Source organism: Oryctolagus cuniculus, chromosome 2 (assembly GCF_964237555.1).
Source record: "Oryctolagus cuniculus chromosome 2, mOryCun1.1, whole genome shotgun sequence".
NCBI lineage: Eukaryota > Metazoa > Chordata > Mammalia > Lagomorpha > Leporidae > Oryctolagus > Oryctolagus cuniculus.
Genome location: NC_091433.1, coordinates 850,529 through 870,425, shown reverse-complemented (window position 1 = coordinate 870,425; position 19,897 = coordinate 850,529). Strand labels below are relative to the sequence as shown.

General features: G+C 64.7%; 2 protein-coding genes across 7 annotated transcripts in view; one reads left to right on the top strand and one right to left on the bottom strand.

Annotated features, from left to right (window-relative positions):
- POLN (DNA polymerase nu) overlaps positions 1-10,843 on the top strand; it is a 209,975-nt gene extending 199,132 nt beyond the window's left edge. For 2 of the 6 annotated variants that reach the window (XM_051836667.2, XM_051836672.2), the window contains 5 exons: positions 1,548-1,658; positions 2,129-2,207; positions 6,901-7,049; positions 8,937-8,998; positions 9,886-10,843. In XM_051836667.2, coding sequence (XP_051692627.2) covers positions 1,548-1,658; positions 2,129-2,207; positions 6,901-7,049; positions 8,937-8,998; positions 9,886-10,044 — 560 coding nt within the window. In that variant the 3' untranslated portion in view covers positions 10,045-10,843. Of the gene's footprint in view, positions 1-1,547; positions 1,659-2,128; positions 2,208-4,797; positions 4,949-6,900; positions 7,050-8,936; positions 9,005-9,657 lie in introns of those variants that run through there. The other 4 variants (XR_007915845.2, XM_051836669.2, XM_002722402.5 and 1 more) reach the window with 4 other exon arrangements.
- Positions 10,837-19,701, bottom strand: NAT8L (N-acetyltransferase 8 like). The gene is made up of 3 exons (XM_051836724.2): positions 18,526-19,701; positions 17,384-17,548; positions 10,837-15,440 (listed from the first exon to the last, which is right to left on the bottom strand). The coding sequence occupies exons 1-3, from the start codon at positions 18,890-18,892 to the stop codon at positions 15,073-15,075; spliced, it is 900 nt and encodes a 299-aa protein (XP_051692684.1). The 5' UTR covers positions 18,893-19,701; the 3' UTR covers positions 10,837-15,072.
- Positions 19,702-19,897: the final 196 nt, after the last annotated feature.

Here is a 19,897-nt window from a genome sequence, read left to right as displayed (position 1 = left end):
TTCTAATGTCCTCAGACACATAAAACCCAAAGCAGGGGCCGGTGCCGTAGCACAGTAGGTTAATCCTCCGCCTGCAGCGCCAGCATCCCATGTGGGCGCCAGTTCTAGTCCCAGCTGCTCCTCTTCCAGTCCAGCTCTCTGCTGTGGCCTGGGAAAGCAGTGGAGGATGGCCCAGTGTGGGGAGCAACCAGGACTAGACTGAGTTACTGGAATTAAGACTTATTCTGTGCATCTGCTCTCCCACAATATGGCGCTGGGAGAGGAGAAAACAGCTTCTACGCAGCTGCCTCCAGTTCAACCAATAAACTGTAGGACCTACTCCTGATTGGAGGAGAGCAGCGTACTCGGCGTGTGGGCAGCCGAGTTAGGATTGGCGGAGGAGGATTATAAAGGAGGAGAGAGACGGCATGCACCAGGGACATCTAAGGGGAACATCTAAGGCGAACACCTGTGCAGCCCCCGAGAGAGCCGGCCTGCGGTGTGCCGCTCCCCTGCGGAAGTGGGGAATGTGGCCAGGGGGAACTGCCCTTCCACGGAGGTGGAAGGGATAGTAGCCAACCCGGGAAGAACCAGCAGCAAACCCGGGGAGGGCCGAGCAGACGAAAGAACAGCGCAGGGTCCTGTGTTGTTCCTCCACGAAGAGGGGGAGCGACAGCCCAGGTCCTTGGGCCCTGCACCTGCCTGGGAGACCAGGAAGAAGCACCTGGCTCCTGGCTTCGGATTGGTGCAGCTCCAATCGTTGCAGCCATTGAGGAGTGAACCAACGGACGGAGGGCCTTTCTCTCTGTTTCTCCCTCTCACTGTCTGTAATTCTACCTCTCAAATAAATAAAATCTTAAAAAAAAAAAAAACAAAGCAGAGGATTGGTTGTCAGCACCTACTCAGGACAGGAATACACTCAGCCAGTGCCGTGTGTTTATATTCATTTTCTCAGAGCCCCTGAGTCACCAGATGTGGGGCTGCTTCTCGCAGGGCCTGGGCCATGCCTCCACCATCGGGCCTCCCTGAGGGGAGCAGGGCTGGTGTTTTCCCACAGATGGCTTTGAACAACTGCTACAGGACAAAAACTGTCCTCCCTTGTCCTCCATCAGATTATTTTTAAAAATCTTTATTTATTTGAGAGGTAGAATTACAGAGAGAGGGAGAGACAGAGAGAGAGAGGTCTTCCATCTGCTGCTTCACTCCCAAATGGCCACCACAGCAGAGAGCTGGATTGGAAGTGGAGCAGCCAGGACTAGAACCAGCGCCCATATGGGATGCCAGCGCCGCAGGTGGAGGATTACCCACTGCACTACAGCACCAGCCCCCTACATCAGACTTAAATGCAGCCAGAAGTCAGGGGAGCACAAGTGTGGGCCACCTGTGAAGTGCTCTCCTCACCCCCAACCCCCCAAACCTGCTTGCTCCCCCACAGGCTAGGCGACCACAGGCCAGCATCAGCACTATGGCAAGGGGTCAGGAGACACTGTGCTCACAGGGGCGCAAGCCCATCAGGCTACACAGCCCGTTCATTTCTGTCTTGTCTGCTTCTCTTTTGTGCCCCGCAGGCTATGTGACATCTGTCACAGGCAGGAGGAGGCCTCTGCCGAGGATTTGTGCGCAGGAACCGCACCTCCGGGCCCAAGCAGAGCGCCAAGCAGTGAACTTCGTGGTGCAAGGTACCAGGCCCTGAGCCTGCTTGCCGACTGTGGCTCCCTGCTCCCAGCTCTGCACCCAGCTGCCTCCCCACGCGCGGGGCTGCAGGACTGCGCACGCCTGGTGGTCGCTCTCAGGAGGTGTGAGTGAGACACGACCTGCAGCTGCAGGCCTCAGCGGAAGGTCGGCTTTCGAAGCAGGACGGTTCCCTAAAAGCCAAGCTCTGCAGGAAATTCAGCCAGCACCAGAGCGCGGCCTGGGGCCGCTCTGTCTTGTCCTCTGGGGTAGGGCATCTGAGCAGCTCCCGGGACAGCCCGTGGGAGGAGTGGGGCCCTCGCTTCCTCTCATTACAGGAAGCCCCCCTTGTCTCTGCTAGTGTCCAACCAGGTCAGGAGCAGCATCTCTGCTTAGCGGTGCTGTGAGAACACTGTGATAACCGGCGCCATGCGCCACGCACCCCAGGGCCTGACACAGGACCCTCCGTGTCCCCCAGGCTCAGCCGCAGACCTCTGCAAGATGGCCATGATCCGCATCTTCGCTGCAGTCTCCAGCTCGCCCACCTTGACGGCCAGGTCAGTGGATGGAGGCCACTCGGCCAGGAGCAGCCTTTGCCAGAGCTCAGGTGGGAGGTGGCAGGCTCTGTGGCTGGGCCTGCCACCTCCCACCTGTGGGACTGACATGTCTAAATGGCCCAGGGGACACCACACTCACTGCCCCTCCCAGAGGCAGGCAAGGACCCTGGGGACTGCAAAGTGCCCCATGCCCCACCCTTGTTGCCAGCAACCCCAGCCATGCCTGTGTACAGTTCCTGCTGCTGCCACCCTTTGTCCCCAGGGCCAAGGTTCAGGGCCCCTGGTGGGGGGCTCTGGCACAGCTGCCCCAGGGCCCGGCTCTCAGGCTTCTCTCTGCCTTGGCGCTCCCCCGGCCTGCACCCGAACGTCTCTGTGGTGAGAGGACAAGGAGCTCTTGCCTTGGCGCTGGCCGAGGTGGCCACCCAGCCCCCTTCCTCATGCAGCTGCACTCACCACGGGCATCCTGGGCCCCCATTCTGGCCAACAGCCCACATCAGCCCTCTCAGACGGATCCCGTCAGACCCCACACGGGCCTCCCTGCCTCGGCCCACCTCCTCCCACGCGGCCCCTGCTGGCTGAGCCGTTGCCAAGGTGGGTCAGGGAGGGAAGCCCGCGGAGAGGTAAGCACAGCCTCTCCAGACGGTAACGTGTGAAGAGGGCTCCTGGTCCCCACACCAGGGCCCCCACAGGGCCCGCCTTGGGCTGCAGGGATGGAGCTGGCGTTCTCTTAGCTTGAAATCACTTCACGCTCTCAAGGCGTGGTTTTATCCTTGTCAGAGATCTTTCGTCTTTCAAAAGACAGTCTCCTTTATCTCTTCAAATATATCCTCCTGTTCCTTTTGACTTCTGGTGATTTCCGCAACGTGATACAGGAGCCTGGAGGTGGTCCCCAGCCACAGACCCCTGCTGGCCACTGCCCTTCGCAGCCCCTGACAGGCGCTTGCTGCCCCCGGGGAAGAGCTGGGGCTGCCGTCCTGGGGGTCTCGGGAGGAAGGCGCACTGCCCGCAGTGGCCCCACAGCCCCCTGCGCTGGGTTCTGGGCTGCTGGGCTGTTGCTGCCGTGGCTACAGTGGCTGAGAGGCAGGCGCAGAATGCGACGGCTCTGCCGCACCTCATCTCCCCGGCCACTCCGTGTTGTCCTGCGTGCACACACGTGTGTGCACATGCCGAGGGCTTCCTGATTGCTTCCTGCTCGTGTCCACGGTTTCTGCAGAGGAGATGACAGCTCTCCCGGAGGACGAGCCGCCATGTCGGCTCTCCATCCTTCAGCCCTGGAAGCCAGGAGCTGGTCCAGACTGGAGAAGCTGGTCGTTTCTGCTCTGGGTGGACTTGATCAAGGCAGTGTGAGTGACTAAAGCCTTCTGAAAGTCGACCACAGACCATTCTCGCGCAGGAGCCAAATGGCCTGCTGTTGCCTCCGCTAGCAGCCCTCTGTTGTCATTGGGAACAGCAAAGTGCTCCCAGGGGACACGGCACTCACACGCGTGGGTTTTGTAAGCGTCATCTACCCAGGAGTGACATGAGGGGCTTTGGGAGGTGTGTAGAAAGGGCAGGCTTGGGCCAGGTGAGAGGCTGCATCTGCCCAGAGAACACGCGTGGCCCTGGAGCACAGTTCATCACCCGGGGAGCACGGGCTGGACCAGCGGACAGGCCCAGAACGGGCGATGCTGCCATTCATGCCATTCGTTGTCGGCACGAGGAAGGAGGAGGGCCCGCGGTGGCCCAGCCCTCGGCTTTCACAGGCCCAGTGCTGGGAAGCTGGTGGCCCCTCTCTTTCTTCAGACGGGCCCCTCAAGAGAAGGCCTTCCGGATTTTTTTTTTTTTTTTTTTTTTTTTTTTTTTTTTTTGACAGGCAGAGTGGACAGTGAGAGAGAGAGACAGAGAGAGAAAGGTCTTCCTTTGCCGTTGGTTCACCCTCCAATGGCCGCCGCTGCAGCCGGCGCACCGCGCTGATCCTGGCAGGAGCCAGGAGCCAGGTGCTTTTCCTGGTCTCCCATGGGGTGCAGGGCCCAAGCACTTGGGCCATCCTCCACTGCACTCCCTGGCCATAGCAGAGAGCTGGCCTGGAAGAGGGGCAACCGGGACAGAATCCGGCGCCCCAACCGGGACTAGAACCCGGTGTGCCGGCGCCGCTAGGTGGAGGATTAGCCTATTGAGCCACGGCGCCGGCTGCCTTCCGGATTTTAGAACGTGTAGAGACCATTAGCTCCAACACCTGAGTGTTGAGAAGGGGAAACTGAGGCACAGAGCCCAGTACAACTTGTCAAAGTCCATGCACCCCGGGGTGCGCCACCTGCAGCCCTGGTGGACTTGGAGCCGCAGGGGGCTTCAGCAGAGCTGGGGGTGCACCTCTGCAGGGGGAGCTGCCCTGGACAGGGGGCTGAGGTGAGCTCTCCTGGTCAGGACACCCAGAAACAAGACGCGGGCTGGAGGGACAGGAAGTGACGTCAGCGCTCAGCCCTTTGCCACAGAAGCTGCACTGAGGTGCCTTTCTGCTTGTTTCCTGTGTCCCAGTTTCCAATTAGAAGCGTGGCAGCGTCTCGGGCTGTGAGAGTGATGTGTAAGTGACTAACAATTAAACTATTCTTAGGATCCTGCCACACCAGCCGCTCGGAATCGCACGGCGTAATTTCAAGGAGTGTGAAATGGTCTCGGCTAAATCGGGAGAAAGTTGCAAGAACCTTCTCTGAGGCTCCTGTTCATTTTAAAGCCAAGTCCCCTTGAAAACCAGAGCCCTCAGAGTGAGTTTCCGGAGGCACAGCCAAGCTGCAGCCTGTGTCCTGCAGGCCTGCTTTGTGGGCAGCATCCACGCCCCGGTGGACGGTCCCCCGTTCCGTGGTCCAGGCACAGTGGGGCGTCTTCTGGAGCACACCCCAGGCCACGCCACAGCAACTGGAGGCCGCACGGCGGATTTTTCACCATCACGAGGAGTGCAGAGCCCCATGGTTGCTGGCTTTGTTCCAGAAACTCAGGGCAACAGGACCCTAGTCCTTGTGGCTCCCTGGCCCTGCCCCTCCTGGTGCCATGATGGAGGTATCTGCTCCACCCATCACAAAGCTTTCAGGCCCAAGGAGAAAGTAACGACGGAAAGAGCTGCCCCCTGACCAGGTTGCACATGCTGAAACCCCCTGGCAGGTGGTGTGTGTATTTCTCTTCTGAAAGGGAGCCTGGGAAATGCTCCTCCCTGGGCACACATCGCTGTCGCCACCCAACCACAAAGGGGCCGACACAGAGAGAGAGAAGACATTTGGAGCAGGCCACAGAAACCTCTGCTGCCCGTTTCATGTCATGACCCCACCACGGGGAGTGCAGCCGCAGCTCCCAGGAGCAGCCTGTCGTGGACAGGTAGCGGAGGTGGCGGAACAGGACGTGATCCCCGCCCACAGAAGAGCTGAGACCACACGAAGGGCAGAATACATGGGCCCCTACGTGGCCTGGTCCCTCCTGCTGGGCCACAGGCCCTGGAGTCCACCCTGTGGATGTCCTCCCCACATGGTCCCCCTGAGCCTACACGGAGGGGCTGGCATCTGGTCCGGAGCTGAAGCCCAGCAGGGGCCTCACGTCCACCCGAATTCTGAGACAGCATCTGCCTGGGCAGCATAAGCCAACACTCCACTCTAAGGGGAGTGAGGCGTGTCCACAAGCCAGCACAGTCAGCGAGGCGTGTCCTGCATGGCCAGCACAGAGCCCCCAGGGCTGGTCACTCAGATGTCCCTAGCACTCTGCCTGCCCCCGCTTGAATCTGTAGCCCTGCCCAGCACCTGTCCGTGCTTCCTCGCTCTACTGAGCCCTGGGGTAGGCCTCAGCGGTTCCTGATGGACTGCCGATAACGGCTGCAGGGTGCTTACCAGGTCCAGGGCAGACAGCCCACGGCAGGAACCCAGGAAAAAGCACCCAGTCTCTCCCCAGACCTGGGCCGGGAGCTGCAGCTGGGCACAGCTGTCTGGGCAGCCGTCCTTCAGAGACTGAGTGCCGAGAGGAAGTGTCCATTCCTGGCCAGGTCCCCCAAATGCCCACTGTGGTAGGTTGGGGGGAGGAGAGCAGTGTTTTGTGCTTTGAATTGTCATATATTTTCCAGATTCTTTTTCAGTATGTATGTCTTTGACTTTAAAAGTAAAAATTTTTAAGGCTTATTTATTTATTTGAAAGAGATACAGAGAAGGATCTTCGTCTGCTGGTTCACTTCCCAGATGGCCACAACGGCCTGGGCTGGCACAGGACAAAACCAGGAGCCAGGAGCTTCATCTGGGTCTCGCACTTGGATGGCAGAGGCCCAAGCACTTGGGCTGTCCTCCGCTGCTTCCCCAGGCGCGGGCGCGGGCGCGGGCGCGGGGAGCTGGGTCACAAGAGGAACAGCTGGAACTCGAATCAGCACTCATGTGGGATGCTGGTGTCCAAGGCAGCACTCAGCTTGCTGTGCCACACGCCAGCCCCATTAGTAAACGTTACGAAGGGTTTCCCCTCCCACCCCCTTTCTCTAAGCTGGCGTTCCAGATAGGGGAGGAATTGTCCCTAGCTCCTGAGGCGCTCCCCGCGTTCCATGTGCTCTCAGCAAGCCCTTCCCAAACCTCCGCCAGGCTCCCTGGGGTGGGGACGGAGAAGGGGCTGCCCAGCCCCCCACAGGCCTTTCTCCCCGCTCCCCAGGCTGCCTCGCCCCTCCCCACCCAGCCACATCCTCTTGGGCACCTTCTAGGAAACCTGAGAGGATGAGCCCACCGCGCACCCCCCATGTGCAGGCCCCAGCCTCCCAGGCGACTCCCGCCCTCCCTTGCAGGCTGGTGGCCCAGATTCACGATGAGCTGCTGTTTGAGGTGGAGGACGCGCAGATCCCTGAGTTTGCAGGTGAGCAAGGCAGCACAGGGACCCTTTCAGCAAAGAAGCCTTGATGCCCAGGAAGTGCCTCCCTGTCTGTCCCTTCTCAGCCCCTCCCCCAGACGGGGGGGGGGGGCAGCCCGGCTTGGGGACTCCTGAAAGGCCAGGCAGGCTGCATGGTGTGACAGTGTCTCAGAGGGCCTCGTGTGATCTAGAGCAGTTGCCACTGTAGCTGCCGTGCCTCGACCTCGATGGCTGGGGGTGGGGGCACGGGCTCTGTTAAGTGGGGAGTGGGACTGGGGCCGCCCAGGCTGGCTGGGCGTGGGGGCACGGGCTCTGTTAAGTGGGGAGTGGGACTGGGGCCGCCCAGGCTGGCTGGGAGCTGGCAGGAGGTGTTCTTGGTGAGCTGGTGGTTTCTGGGACCCTCTGGCCTGGTCTCATCCTGCTCCCCTGCCAGCCCAAGGGCTTCTTGGAAGCCAGGTGCTATCTGCCCCACTTAAGAAGGGCCAGGCCCCCAAAACCATAGTCACTGGCCTCTTAGAGGCTGCAGTTCTGACCTCACCGGTGGGCACAGCAGCTCCCAAAGGCCTGTGCCCGGGGCTGGGCAGGCAGGTGGGAACAGAAGCTGCAGCCCGCCCAGGAAGGGCCGGGAAGGGCTCCAGAGCAGGTGTGTGCCAGTCTTGGGCCACCCTTGGGCATTGAGTGCCCATCGAGTAGGGGTGAGGCCGCCATCCTTGGCATGTGCCCAGCAGGCTCCTCCGGGAGCGGGGCTCGGCCACTGGAAAACCGTGCCCGACTGCCCGCTTGGAAATAGGCCTGAAGACAAAGCTGTCCTGTGTGCCCGGCTGCCAGCTGAAAGAGAAAGCGCAACTCCCCAGCTCCCTTGTTCTCTGGGTGGATCCTGAGGCAGGCGGCTGGGGGCCAGGTGCCCCTCGTTCCTGTGGGTTCACAGTGTCCCACTGCAGCCAGGTGCCAGGCAGGACCTCTGAGGGCTGGGTGGTAGGACACACCCACCAGCGAGCGTGCAGGCCATGCCAGCATTGCCACTGGCCACAGACCTGCTGCGCTGGGGTGGGCCAGCAGCAGAGAGCCCCTCTCTGGGCAGTAGCTACTTTGGGTTTCCCATTCATTAATTGCCCCTTTCTCTGCAGACCCAGCAGGTCCCAGCCAGCATGGTGCCCTGGCTCTCCAGCCCTCCTGCAGCTCCCCAGAGAGCTGCTGGCCCACGGGGGTGGCAGCAAAGGGGGTGGCAGCAAGGGGGCTGGAAGACAAGGGGGCTGGCAGCAAGGGGGCTGGAAGACAAGGGGGCTGGAAGGTTGGCTGGGGGTTGCTGTCACAACCTCTGTATCCAAGTGTCACATAACAAAAGGGCAGAATGAAATACTAGTTCTTATCAGAGGAGTATAAGAGAAGCAGCTGGCTGGCCATCCCTCCCCACCAGGAAGTTGCCCCCACAGGCTCCAGTCACAACCACAGACCCCACAGGGCTCTGGCCGCCCTGGGCCACCTTCCTCCTCCTAGCCCCAGGACCTTCTGGACAGAGTGGGAGGCGCCTGCCTCCACCCACTCAGTTGTCCCAGCTGGGATGAACTAGGGTTCTGGGGTGAGGGGCGGTGGCCAGCACAGAGCTACAGGTGAGCTAGGCCAGGAAGAAGGGCTGGAGGGCAGGCTGTGTTCTGGGCCGTGGACACGGCCAGTGGGAGATGGGACCAGCCGTGGGGGGTCATGCATAGCGATCCAGGCCCCCAGACGAGCTGGTTTGAGTGACCATGTGGGCATAGGACACAACCAGGGGGCTTGAGGACGTGGGCCTGGGGTTTCTCCTGTCCTTGATTTCTGGTTCCCAGGCTAGGAAAACAGTGGGGGGGGGGGGGGGTCTCAGCACAGGTAGGCTGCAGCTGCTGTTTTCTGTTCCAGCTCTCGTCAGAGGAACCATGGAATCCTTGCAGCAAGTGCCAGCGCTGGAGCTTCAGCTGCAGGTACAGGGTGGGGACGTGCAACCCTGCCCAGCCCCCCAGCTCTGACACCCATGGCCAGAGCCGTCCAGTGTGGGAGAGGAGATGGCACCCCAAGGACAGGAGAGCCGCCCTGGGCCCAGGACTGCACCCAGCCCTGCTGTGGAGCCCTCGCCGGGTGGTCGTGGGCCTGGTGAGAAGCCACACCGGGCGTCCTCGGCCCCGGGAACCCACTGCACCTGCTCAGCAGTAGGGGCACCTGCGGGAGGCAGGGCTGCGGCTCAGGCCAGCCCCTACCTTCCTGTCAGAGGGAGCTGTGGAGGTCTGATCCAGGGCCTTAGGCAGAGCCCACTCCGGATCAGGCCCTGAGAGAGGGCTCTTCCACCTCCTGGTGCCACTCAGAGCCAGCAACTGCAGGCCAGCACCCTGAGGTGGTCAGCACAGGTTGGCCCAGGACACCTTACCCACTCTAGGACACCTTGCCTGACCAGCGGTGAAGGCCACTCGCTGGCACCACGGCCTGGCAGGTGGGAGGTAGATGTGGAGCAGCCCTGTTACCGGGTGTGTGTGTGTGAGGAGTGTGTGCCAAGGCACTGTGGGCCCTGTCCACACCTATATGGGCCTGGGCGGTGGCTGCTGACAGCTGGCTTGGGTCTGGGTTCACCTCTGGCTGCTGCCCACAGGTGCCCCTAAAGGTGAGCCTGAGTGTCGGCCGCTCATGGGGACATCTGGCACCACTGCAGGAGGCCGTGAGCTCTGGGCTCAACCCGCCGCACTGAGTCTCCCAGCAACAGCCAGGCCGCCCAGGGCCCCTCAGCACCCACCCTCAGGGCCCCCTCAGCACCCACCCTCAGGGCCCCCTCAGCACCCACCCTCAGTGCCTGCATTTTTCGCCTTCATTTTGTGTGTAGCCCCAGGCAACAGTGGGAGGAGAGAACTGGTTTCCACCGGCCCATCATTGTGTGGCCTTCCCCCAAGGTCACCAGTGGGCACCTTGTACCAGCTCCAAGACTTGCACAGACCGTGTTAACCCTTTAGGACCAGGACTGGCTGGTCGTCTCCTGGAGTAAATGCATTATGCAAAGCCATCCTCCTTGTCCGAGTGGATTCTTCCTGTGCCCCAAATCCCGATGACTCACCTGCAGCTCTCCCGTGGACCCCAGGGTCGGGGTGGGTGAACTCTCCGTAGCTCGGCAGCCGCTCACCACTGGGCAAGTGCTGAGGTGCCGCCAGCAGCCTGAAGCTCAAGCTGCCATCCCTGCTGTCTCAGCCTCAGCATGGCCCAGAAGGGTGTGTGTCGTCTTCCCAGCGGGCCCACGTGCAGCCAGCCCCATGATGGGTCCCAGAGAACACAGACTGCCGGCAAGCCCCATCACTGGCCTCATATTCCAAACCCAGGCTTCCAGAGCCTAGGATGACCAGGAGTCCTGGAAGGGACCAGCACCTCAGGAGCACCCAGCCTAGCCCTGTAGCAGACCCCAGCACCGAGGCCCCAAGCCTGGAGGACAGAACAGAGAACCTGGCTGCCACCCCCCAGGGCAGCGAGGATGGGGGGGCAGCTTTCTTCGTTGTCCAGGATGAGTCCAGGACCACAGCACAGGCGCTGAGGGCAGCAGAGCCCTCAGGGAGTGGCTCCGGAAGATCCTGGACCCTGTGAGCCAACGGGCAGAGCCCTGGCACCCGCCTCCTAGACCCACCAGCCCAGCCCCCTCCTCTCTGGGCCCACCCCACTCCGGGCACAGCTCTGCACGGCCTTCATTCAGGGAGCACCCGCAGGCTTGAGCCCCGTCTCTGCCTGGGGACCCCAGAATGCCAGCCCGACCCGGCCCAGAAGAGGCACTTCCAGAAAGCACACAGCCAGGTTCCTTCAACTCCAGTTTTATTGAAAAACAGCAGCATTGGGGGCCGTGCAGGAGAAGGGGCACACACCCACCCCGGCCCCCCAGCCCGCCACCTCGGGAACTTGGCTTGTGCCCCAGGAGCCTGGCGGCATTTTTGGCACCTCCCGGGGTCTCAGGACAGCCCTGCCCCCTTCGTGGGCTCACAGGAATTTCAGGAACAAACCACAGCAGGCGAGACCCACGCTCACCCAGGGACGCGCCCAGCCTGGCCACACGCCTGTCGGAAGCCCAGGTGTCCCGCCTGTGTAGTCTCCAGCGACCCTGCCCGGCTCCTGGGCCCAGAGGGAGAGAGACAGAGAGCCAGGGCCAGGCAGAGGCTCACCTGGCTCCTAGAGCCCTGCCCAGCAGAGATGCACGGCCGTGAGCAAGACCAGGTGCCACGTGGACCGCCCTGCTGTGGCCCACGCGGGCTGGGCACAGGAGGGAGCGGACACCGCCAGGGCCCCCACCGGACCCCTGCTGCTTGCCCTTCCCTGCCCATATCAAGAGGAGGCCCTTCCCACTTGCTCCCTTCCCTGCCACACACGTGCACACACACGCACAGGCTGACAGATACATATATGCTCACAGGTATGTGGTGCACACGTGTGCACCTACACGCTGACACTCTCACACATGCACGTGTACATTCACACACACACGCTCATATTCGCAGGTACACTCCATCTTTAAAATGGCTAATTATTGCTGTTTTAAAAAAATTCCTCCAACCATGGTATGCAGGCTGTGTCCTCCTGTACCCCGAGCTCAGGGTGCTCCGGGCCATGCTGCCTGCCTGGCAGCAGACGCCACCCACGACTGGAAACAGCGGCGGCAGCATCAAGAGGCAAACATATTCCAGGGCTGCCCCACGCCCAGCTAGAACTGACACCCCAGAAGCATCCGCCAGGAGCCACCAGCACAGGAGGATGGCCAGTGGCCACCATGGACTCACCGAAGCAGCTTCCAGCAGTCGTGAGCCAGCAGCTAGGATAGGAGATGGCAACGACACTCCTCCAGATGGGGACAGCAGTGGCTTGGGGACCGGACAGCCAGCCTGGCACCCCATGGCTGAGGGGCCAGCTTCGGCTTCCAGGTAGTCCCACAAACCAGCCAAGCCCAGAAATCCAAGCTCCCAGGCCCCTGGCCACAGGCTCAGCCCTGGAAATGGCTCCAGTGAGGGCCTGGGCTCAGGGCCACACCACGCAGGCAGGGCAAGTGACAGGAACAGTGTGCCTCCCAGGGGCCAGATCAGGCCCTTGTGGTCTAGGGGGCTTCCTTAGCACAGCACTGTCCAGAAGTCCCCCTCAGGAAGGTGACATCCCCTCTAGGGCCTGTGGATTCCTGCCCCTCCTCTGAAGGACACCAGAGCAGGGTGGGGGTCACCCCAGCACCCACTGTCTGCTCACTCTCCGCTGTCTGCCCGTGGGGAATGAGGCTACGCAGCAGCGAGGTGTTGTGGGGCTGTGGGCGCTTAGCCCTTCCACACTGGGGCGCCCCCCCCACCCTGGCCCTTCCCAAGGGGCCTCACCTGAGGCCAACCCCCTCAGGGCAGGGGGAGAAGCCAGGGATGGTTCAGCAGCCACACACCAGGCCCGTGGTGACCTACAGCTGCCGGTCAGGTGCGTGCTGCAGGCTCATGGAATGCTGACATTCTGGGACCCCCCTCCCACCTTCCACCCTCCCCACTCCAAAAACAGAGGCCTCAAACAAACAGCAGAAATCCTGGGAGTCCCAGACCCCTGAGCACAGTGTAGGCCACAGGCTGGCTTCCCCTGGGTCTCTGTAGGCCAAACTGAGGGGTGGGGTGGAGAAGGGACCCAGGAGCAGCCAGCTCGGGAGAGGCTGCTCGGGACACAGGACAGCGGGACCCCTGGAGGCCTCACGGAGGTAGAAGTAATGTCAGGATTTCTACATAGAATTCAAGTCAGTGCACACGTGCAGAGCAGTGAGCTCTGGGGCCGCAGGGAGGGGCAGGCCAGGACAGGCCCAGCTCTGCCCTGGTGGACGTGGGGGCCTGCGGAGCCGCGCACTGGCCTGGTGTGGCACAGGTGCCTCTGCCCACTGCAGGGGCCTGGCAGCAGGTCCTGGGCTCATGCTTACCCTGCCACCTCCTCCCGCGTCTCCGCCAAATCCTGGCAGCAACCAAGGAGCCGCACAGAACGGCCAAGCGGCCGTGCAGCAGGGAGAGGTCCCCACAGGCAGAACAGGGAGGGACACGCCTCCACCCCGGGCCCTCTGCGGGCTCTGCCAGGGGCCCACCCCAAGTCAGTACCAAGGGTGCACCTGGCCCCAGGGCCCTGCCCGGCCTCAATGGGCTCCCAGGACCCCTCCCCACCGACACACCCAGGGACTGTGGGCTCCAAAGACGTGGGTCAGAGAAGGCAGCCGGCGTCCGCGGCTCCTGCTCAGCCCTGCCTCGCCCTCCTGCCCCGCGAGCCGCCTCAGTGCACCCACACCAAGACCAGCCTGGAGCCGAAACCAGACAAAGAGGAAAAAGGCACAACTGTTTGTTTCCATTTTGCTAAAACACTTTACGTCTGTCTGTATAATCCCAGTTAACAAAATCTGAGAGCTGCAAGAAAATAGGGGGCCGATTTCTGTACAGTCTACAAAACTCCCCTCCCACAGCAGGGACCGGGCGCCACCAGGAGGGAAGGTAGGGGCGCGGGGTCTGTACAGTGGGGGTGTGGGGTCTGTACAGTATTCCATAGACACCTCCACTGCCAACAGGGAAGCTGGGCTTGTTCCATGAAGTCACTACGCGCTGAACGTCCCTCCACGGGCCAGCACGTGTCCCTTGATGCCCGGAACCCAGCTCCGTGGCCACCCTGCTTGCCTCTCCCCTCCCCCAGGCCGCACACCATGGGGTCCAGGTGGAAGTGTATGCCCCTCCCGCCATGCAGGCCAGACCCAGGCTCAGCTGGACACACAGGTGCTGCCAGCTACCACTCCCTTCCACCTTGGGAAGGAGACACCAGGGAACACAGCCAGCCCTGAGCTGGCCACAGTGGGACATCCAGCCCTGCCCTTCCCCCTCCTGCCCCCCCTCGGGCTGCAGGACTGCCGGGAGGGGGGGGCTGGGAAGGGAGGGTCCTCCCGAGCCAGGAATGCTCTTGGGCGGGAAACCAGGCTACATCAGGGCCTCCCTCTGGATTCTGAAACCCTCCACCCACCCCATCGAGCTGGGCCAGACGCAGTGCACATTCTAGCACCACACAAGTGTCTCAAGGTACAAACTACCCTTTTGTCCCAAGATTAGTGTCATGCAGAGTGCTATTCTGTCTAATAACTTAGTAGAAACGGGTTGGTGTCAGGCTGGGAGAAGCTGTGGCTCCACGTTGTGGCGGTGGCCCGGGCTAGCAAGATCACAGGGCAAACCCGGCAGCGGGCACAAGGTCCTGGGAACGCATGGGAGAGGCCACCTGATCTAGCAGGTGTGGGGGAGGGGTGTCCCTTCACCGCAGGGCCCCCACCACGCTGTGCTACAGGATGCTATGGAAACCACGCCCGGGCAAGACACCAGTCAGCCAAGCCCAGGCAGGAGAGGGCAGACTAAACGGGAAGAAGTGAGATGACGTCAAAGCAAAGCAGGAGAGGATGGAGCCGGGCGGTGGGGGTGGCCCGAGCCCCTGCACAGCAGGCCCTCCGGAGGCCGGCTCAGGCTGGGGCAGGGGTGCTCACCAGCCATGGTCCCGGGGTCCAGTCTGGGCAAGACAGCAGGGCAGGATGCTGTGGGCACGCGGCATGCTGCAGCCAGGCCACATCGTCAGCATGCACAGAGCAAAGCAGGGCCCACAGCCAGCCAGCCCAGCAGGCCACACTTCTGGGCGCTGTCGGCTGAGCCGTAGCCTGGCCGAGGGCCAGGGGTCTGCTCCTCGAGGCTTCGTCACAGAGGTTCTGTGCTCGGTGGGCAAGGCTGGGCCCTCCACGACGGCGGCGGGCGTCAAGGGGATCCACAACACGGCTCTTCGAGGCGTGACAAGCCTGGGGAAGGTAGGGGGCCGTGGCTGCGAACCACCCACCCCCACCAACGTGTCACAGGTGAGCAACAGCCCGGCGCCCCCGAGAACCAGCCAGATACTGCGTGATGTTGAAAAAGGGAGACCCGACACACACGCCAAGGTGAGCGTCTGGAAGCAGGGCCGCGCCGGGCGGCGGGCAGGCGGGCACAGGCGGACGGGGGCGGCTGGGTGGCGGGTGGGCAAGCGGCAGTGGTCACTCCTCACGCAGCTGCAGACGGTAGCGGTGGTAGCGGACCTGGAAGAAGAGGCGCTCGGCCAGCGAGAGGGTCATGCCAGGCAGCACGTAGCGGTCACTCGCGCCCATGTGTCTGAAGCCCAGGGACTCGTAGAGCTTGTGGGCGGCCACCTTGACAGCCGTCGTGCCCAACACCACCGCGGAGTAGTTCTGCACCACGGCGAACTCCAGCACCTTCCGGCCCAGCGCCTTGGCGATGCCCTTGCCGCGGAAGCGCGCGTCCACGGACATGCGCAGCAGCTCCACCGTGTTGTCCTCCTCGTGGGCCCGTGCGGCCACAATGCCCACCACGTTGCCGTCCAGCACAGCCACCCAGAAGCAGGAGCCTGCGGGGGGAGAGGGCGGTCAGCGACACCTGGCCAGGAAAGCCAGGGAGAGCCCCTGCCCTCGGGCCGCCCGCTCCGCCCGACACTGGGCCGGGCCCACCTGCAGCTCTGCTGCAGCTGGGTGGGAGGCCGTGATGCGGGCTGGGCAGGGTTACCTGGCTCCTGCAGACACTCTGAGCAGAGCACCTAGCCTGCCTGCTCTCCGAGACCTGGCCCTGCCCCTCCCCGGAACCCAGCACCGGGCCCTGCCCCTGCCCCTGCCCCTCGGCTGGCTGCACGGGCTCTGCTCCCAGCCGCCCAGTGCTTCGAGGCAGGGCCCTAAGGGAGTACCTAGAAGCAGCCCTTCAGTGAGCACATTTCATAAACCCAGTGGGGACCGGGGATGGCCACAGGCACCACCAAGCCCCCTCTCCCGGGGAGTGAGCCTGGTGCCACACAGCATGGCCCAGTCTCAGCCTCACTCCCCAGGAAGGGGAGCCTGGGGCTGGGGGAGAGGCCAGCAGGGCACAGGCCACGGGGATAGCCTGCGGCACCTCTGGGGGCTAAAGGTGGAGGTGACCCTCAGAGACCTCTCCAAAGGCCAGGTGGTGTCTGCCATAAGCCAGGCCCACGTGTCCCCACCTGTGCCACTCCCATACCCCGAGGCTGTGTCCCTCTGACCACACTCCATCCCCCACCCCCACCCCAGCCCACTGCCCGGGGGGAGAGCCTCCCTTCTCATTCAGGGTCAGTCCCGAGCCCTGGGATGTGGCTCAGAGGTGCCACTGTCCCTGAGCGCCCACCTTCCACAGCAGGGAGAGGAAGCAGCCTGGGTGAGTAGATGCCAACCCACAAACAGTGCAGGGGAGCCCCCAGCGTCTGCCCAGCCAGGGCCCCTGTGCCCAGCTCTCCTCTCTACCTGCATCTCCAGTGGGGGTCCCAGGCCAGAACCACTCGCCTGCCCGCTGCCCTGGGGCCCTGAGGACACAGCACAGGTCAGGACAGTCCTGGAGGATCAGAACCCTGGCTGGCGCTGCGCGGCACTGTGTGCCTCACCCCCGCCTCTCACTTTCCCCATGTGCACGGAGCTCCCAAATCCAGCCTCGGCCCAGGAGGTCTTCCTGCACACCCACCAGGTGTCACAGAGGGGCAGGCAAGAGCCCCCACTTCCCTCGTACACCCAAAGAAAGCAGAGCCCTGGGCAGGGGCCTCATGCCACACGTCCGAGCCCCCTTACACCACACTCGGCTTAGCCCCCGGCGGTCCCGCTCCTGCAGAAGAGAGGCCAGGGCTGCAGGGGGGCGGATCAGATGCCTTGTTTGGACTTGGAGAGGTTCCAAGAGGGCGGCCGAGGCCAGCTGAGTGGGAGCAGGGGCCCAGGACGGGACCGCTAGGCTGCAGCCAGCGGGCACGACCGCCAGCAGTGCCAGAGCCGGCGCTCTTCACACACAGACTGACCTCCAGCTGGATCCTAACCAGCCAGCCTGTCTCCCTTAGCCCACAGGGGCCGGCACAGAAGAGACCACGGCCCAAGAGGCCTCCCAGGACCCACGCAGCCCCCGGTGCCCCTCTGGACCTAGCTCCCAGTCCCTCCCACCCCAGGCGGCTGGGGCCACTGAGACAAGACCAGGCCCCCTATCTGCCCCCCCCCCACCCAGCATCCTGCCCTCGAGTGTCCTCTGACGCCTCCCAGGTCCTGTGCTGCCGTCCAGGCCCTTCCGGCCACGTCCCAGGAACCAACAAGGCACACCAGCCAGGACCAAGGGGAGCCTGGAAAGGCCCCACCCTCTCCAGAGGGCGCCGGGAAAGGTATCCTGCAGCCAAAGTGGGGCCAGCCGCTCAAGCTCCCACCATTGGCCAGGGGTCTCTCACCCTGCCTGGCCCTGCCCCGGGGTCTGGGGGCCTCGCTGGAAGGAGGGCAGGGAGGGGCGAGGAGACTGGCAACTCCCCCACCCCGGACTCACCCGGCGGCTTCATGTAGTACTGCTCTATGTCAGCCATGTCTGTGTGCAGCGCGCACTCGAGGTAGGCCAGGATCACCTTGCGGCTGTAGTAATAGCGCAGGGCCAGCAGCCCGGCCGGCACGAGGCACGTCAGCACCAGCGAGCGGGTCACGGCGAAGCAGAGCGCTGCGGGCAGGAGGGGCGCGGGTGAGCGGCCGCGCGGGGTGAGGGAGGCCAAGACGGCTCCCTCCCGGCGCAGGAGCGCGGGGTCGCTTCACACGCGGGTTTCCACTTCTCCCCACGCTCAAACTTCCCGCCCAGTACGTGCGCTGCGCTGGGAGCCTGGGGCGGAGGTCGCAGGCCTCCCAAACCGCCCGGCCTCCGCCACGCAGCTCCGGCCGCCTCCCTCGTAGCCCCCAGCCCGTAGGGGAGCTTTGCCCTCGGCCTTACCCACTCGCTTGGGCCTGGAGCAAAGACAAGCAGCGGCCCCTGCCAGGCCTCACAGGGCTCCTCCGGCTTGGGGGGGAGGGGGTCCCCGGGATCCGCTAGGACCCCGTCCGATCGCACCCTGAGCCAGCCTCGGGGAGCGAGGACAGGCCCGAAGCGACCCGCCACTGCTGGCGGCCGCATCCGGCTGCGGAGGCGGCCGACGCTCCCGGGCTGAGTCGCCGCTGCTGGGTGACCTTGGGAGATCCGCATGGCCTCCCCACCCCCACCCCCGACTCCAGCTCCTCGTCCGTAAAATGGGAGAGCCCTCCCCGGCACCCCGCGGAGTTGCTGTCATTCCCCTCCATAAATTAGCACCGGGAGCGGCAGAAGCGGCCTCCCCCGCCCGCAGATTATATATATAGTCGCACGCCGGGCGCGGGGCTCCGCAGCGCGCTGCCTTCCCCACCCCCACGCGGGACGCCCCCGGCCGGGGACGTGCGGCGGGGACGCCGGGGCGCCCGTCCTCCTCCAGCCCGCGGACCCTGCCCCCTGGCCTGCGCTCGTTCCCACGCCCCGGCCCAGCGCGCCTTGGCTAGGAGCCCGGGCCGGCCCCGCCGCCGCAGCGAGCGGGAGGGCGCGCGGGTGCGTGTCCGCCTCCTCCCCGCCGGGCCCCCAGCCGGGCTCCGAGGTGGGGTCCGCAGCGCAGCCGGCCCGCGCCCCCGCCGCGCACTGACCCGCTAGCAGGGCGTAGAGCAGCTGCGTGCGCGGGTGCTGCCGCAGGCCGCGGAAGGCCGTGTTGGGGATGCGCTCCAAGATGCCGTCGTAGAAGATGCGGCGCGCAGCCTCCTGCTCCGCGGCGCGGAACTCGCGGATGCACACGCCGCGCCCCTCCGGCGGCCCCGCGCCCCCCGCCCGGCCGCGGGGCTGGGCGCCCGGGGCAGGTGGGGGCGCGGCGGCCGGCCCGGGGGCAGCGGGCAGCGGGGGCCACATGGCGCCGGCGGCGGCGAGCAACGCGTCCTTCCTGGCCCCCGGCAGCGCCTCATGATCCTCGGCGGCCACGATCTTCGTCTCGCAGACCATGTCGGGAGGCCCACAATGCATGCACCCGGCCGGGCGGCGCAGCGCGGGGACGCGGGCCAGGCGCGGCGGGCACAGCCGGGCCCAGGGCAAGGGCGCGGCGCCCTCGGACCCGCGGCGGCGGCGGCGGCGGCGGCGGCGGCGGCGGTGGCGGCGGCGGCGGCGGCGGCGGCGGCGGCTCAGGGGCGCGGGGCGGAGGCGGCGGGCGGCCGGGGCGCGCGCAGGGAGCTGCGCCGCATTTTGGAGAAGTATTTATAATGCAGCGGCGCCGGTGCAGTCGCGGCGCCCGGGGTCCCGCAGGGTCCTAGCGTCCACTGCATTGGCTGCCGAGGGTCACCATGTGATCTCGGGGCTGGGAGCAGACGCCGCCCCCGCGCCCGCCCGATGGCACACTTCGGCGCTGCGCCGCGGCCGGGCGGCGCGGGTATCCGGGCCGCGACAGGGCGTCCGGGCCACGGGAATTGCCGGAGGACGAGCGCGCGCGCGGCGGAGCTGGCGGCGGCGTGGCCAGGGGTCCTGGGCGCGGGACGCTCCGTGGGGCTCGGGGCAGGGCCGGGACGGGGAGCGCGTGATGGGTGCTTCCCGCCCCGCCCCCTGCACCCCGCGCCGCTGCCGCTGCGCGCGTGCGGGGGGCGCCCGACTCGGCCGGGCCGCCAGTGCTGCAGCGCGCCGCGTCCTCGAGCGCAGTCACGGCCGCCTCTCCGCCTCCGTCTCCCGCCCTTTGTCTGAAGGCGGCGCCCGGCGGAGGCCACGGAGGGGGCCCGCCGGCTCCCCGGGAACCCGCCGCTGGGATCGCAAGGGCTGCAGGGGCGGGGGGCGCGGTCGGAGCTGGGTCTGACGCCCACGCCGCCCGGAGCCGGCGCGTCTCGGCGCAGCACAGCGACCCTCCTCCCAACCCCCAACACACCCCAGCCCCAGCTTCCCGCAGCGGCTCCGGGGGCGCAAGGCCTGCAGGACCCCTCCCGGCCGGGCCCCAGCCCTCCGCGGTCGGCGCATGCGCCCCATGGGCTCGGTGCAGGTGCAGGGGGC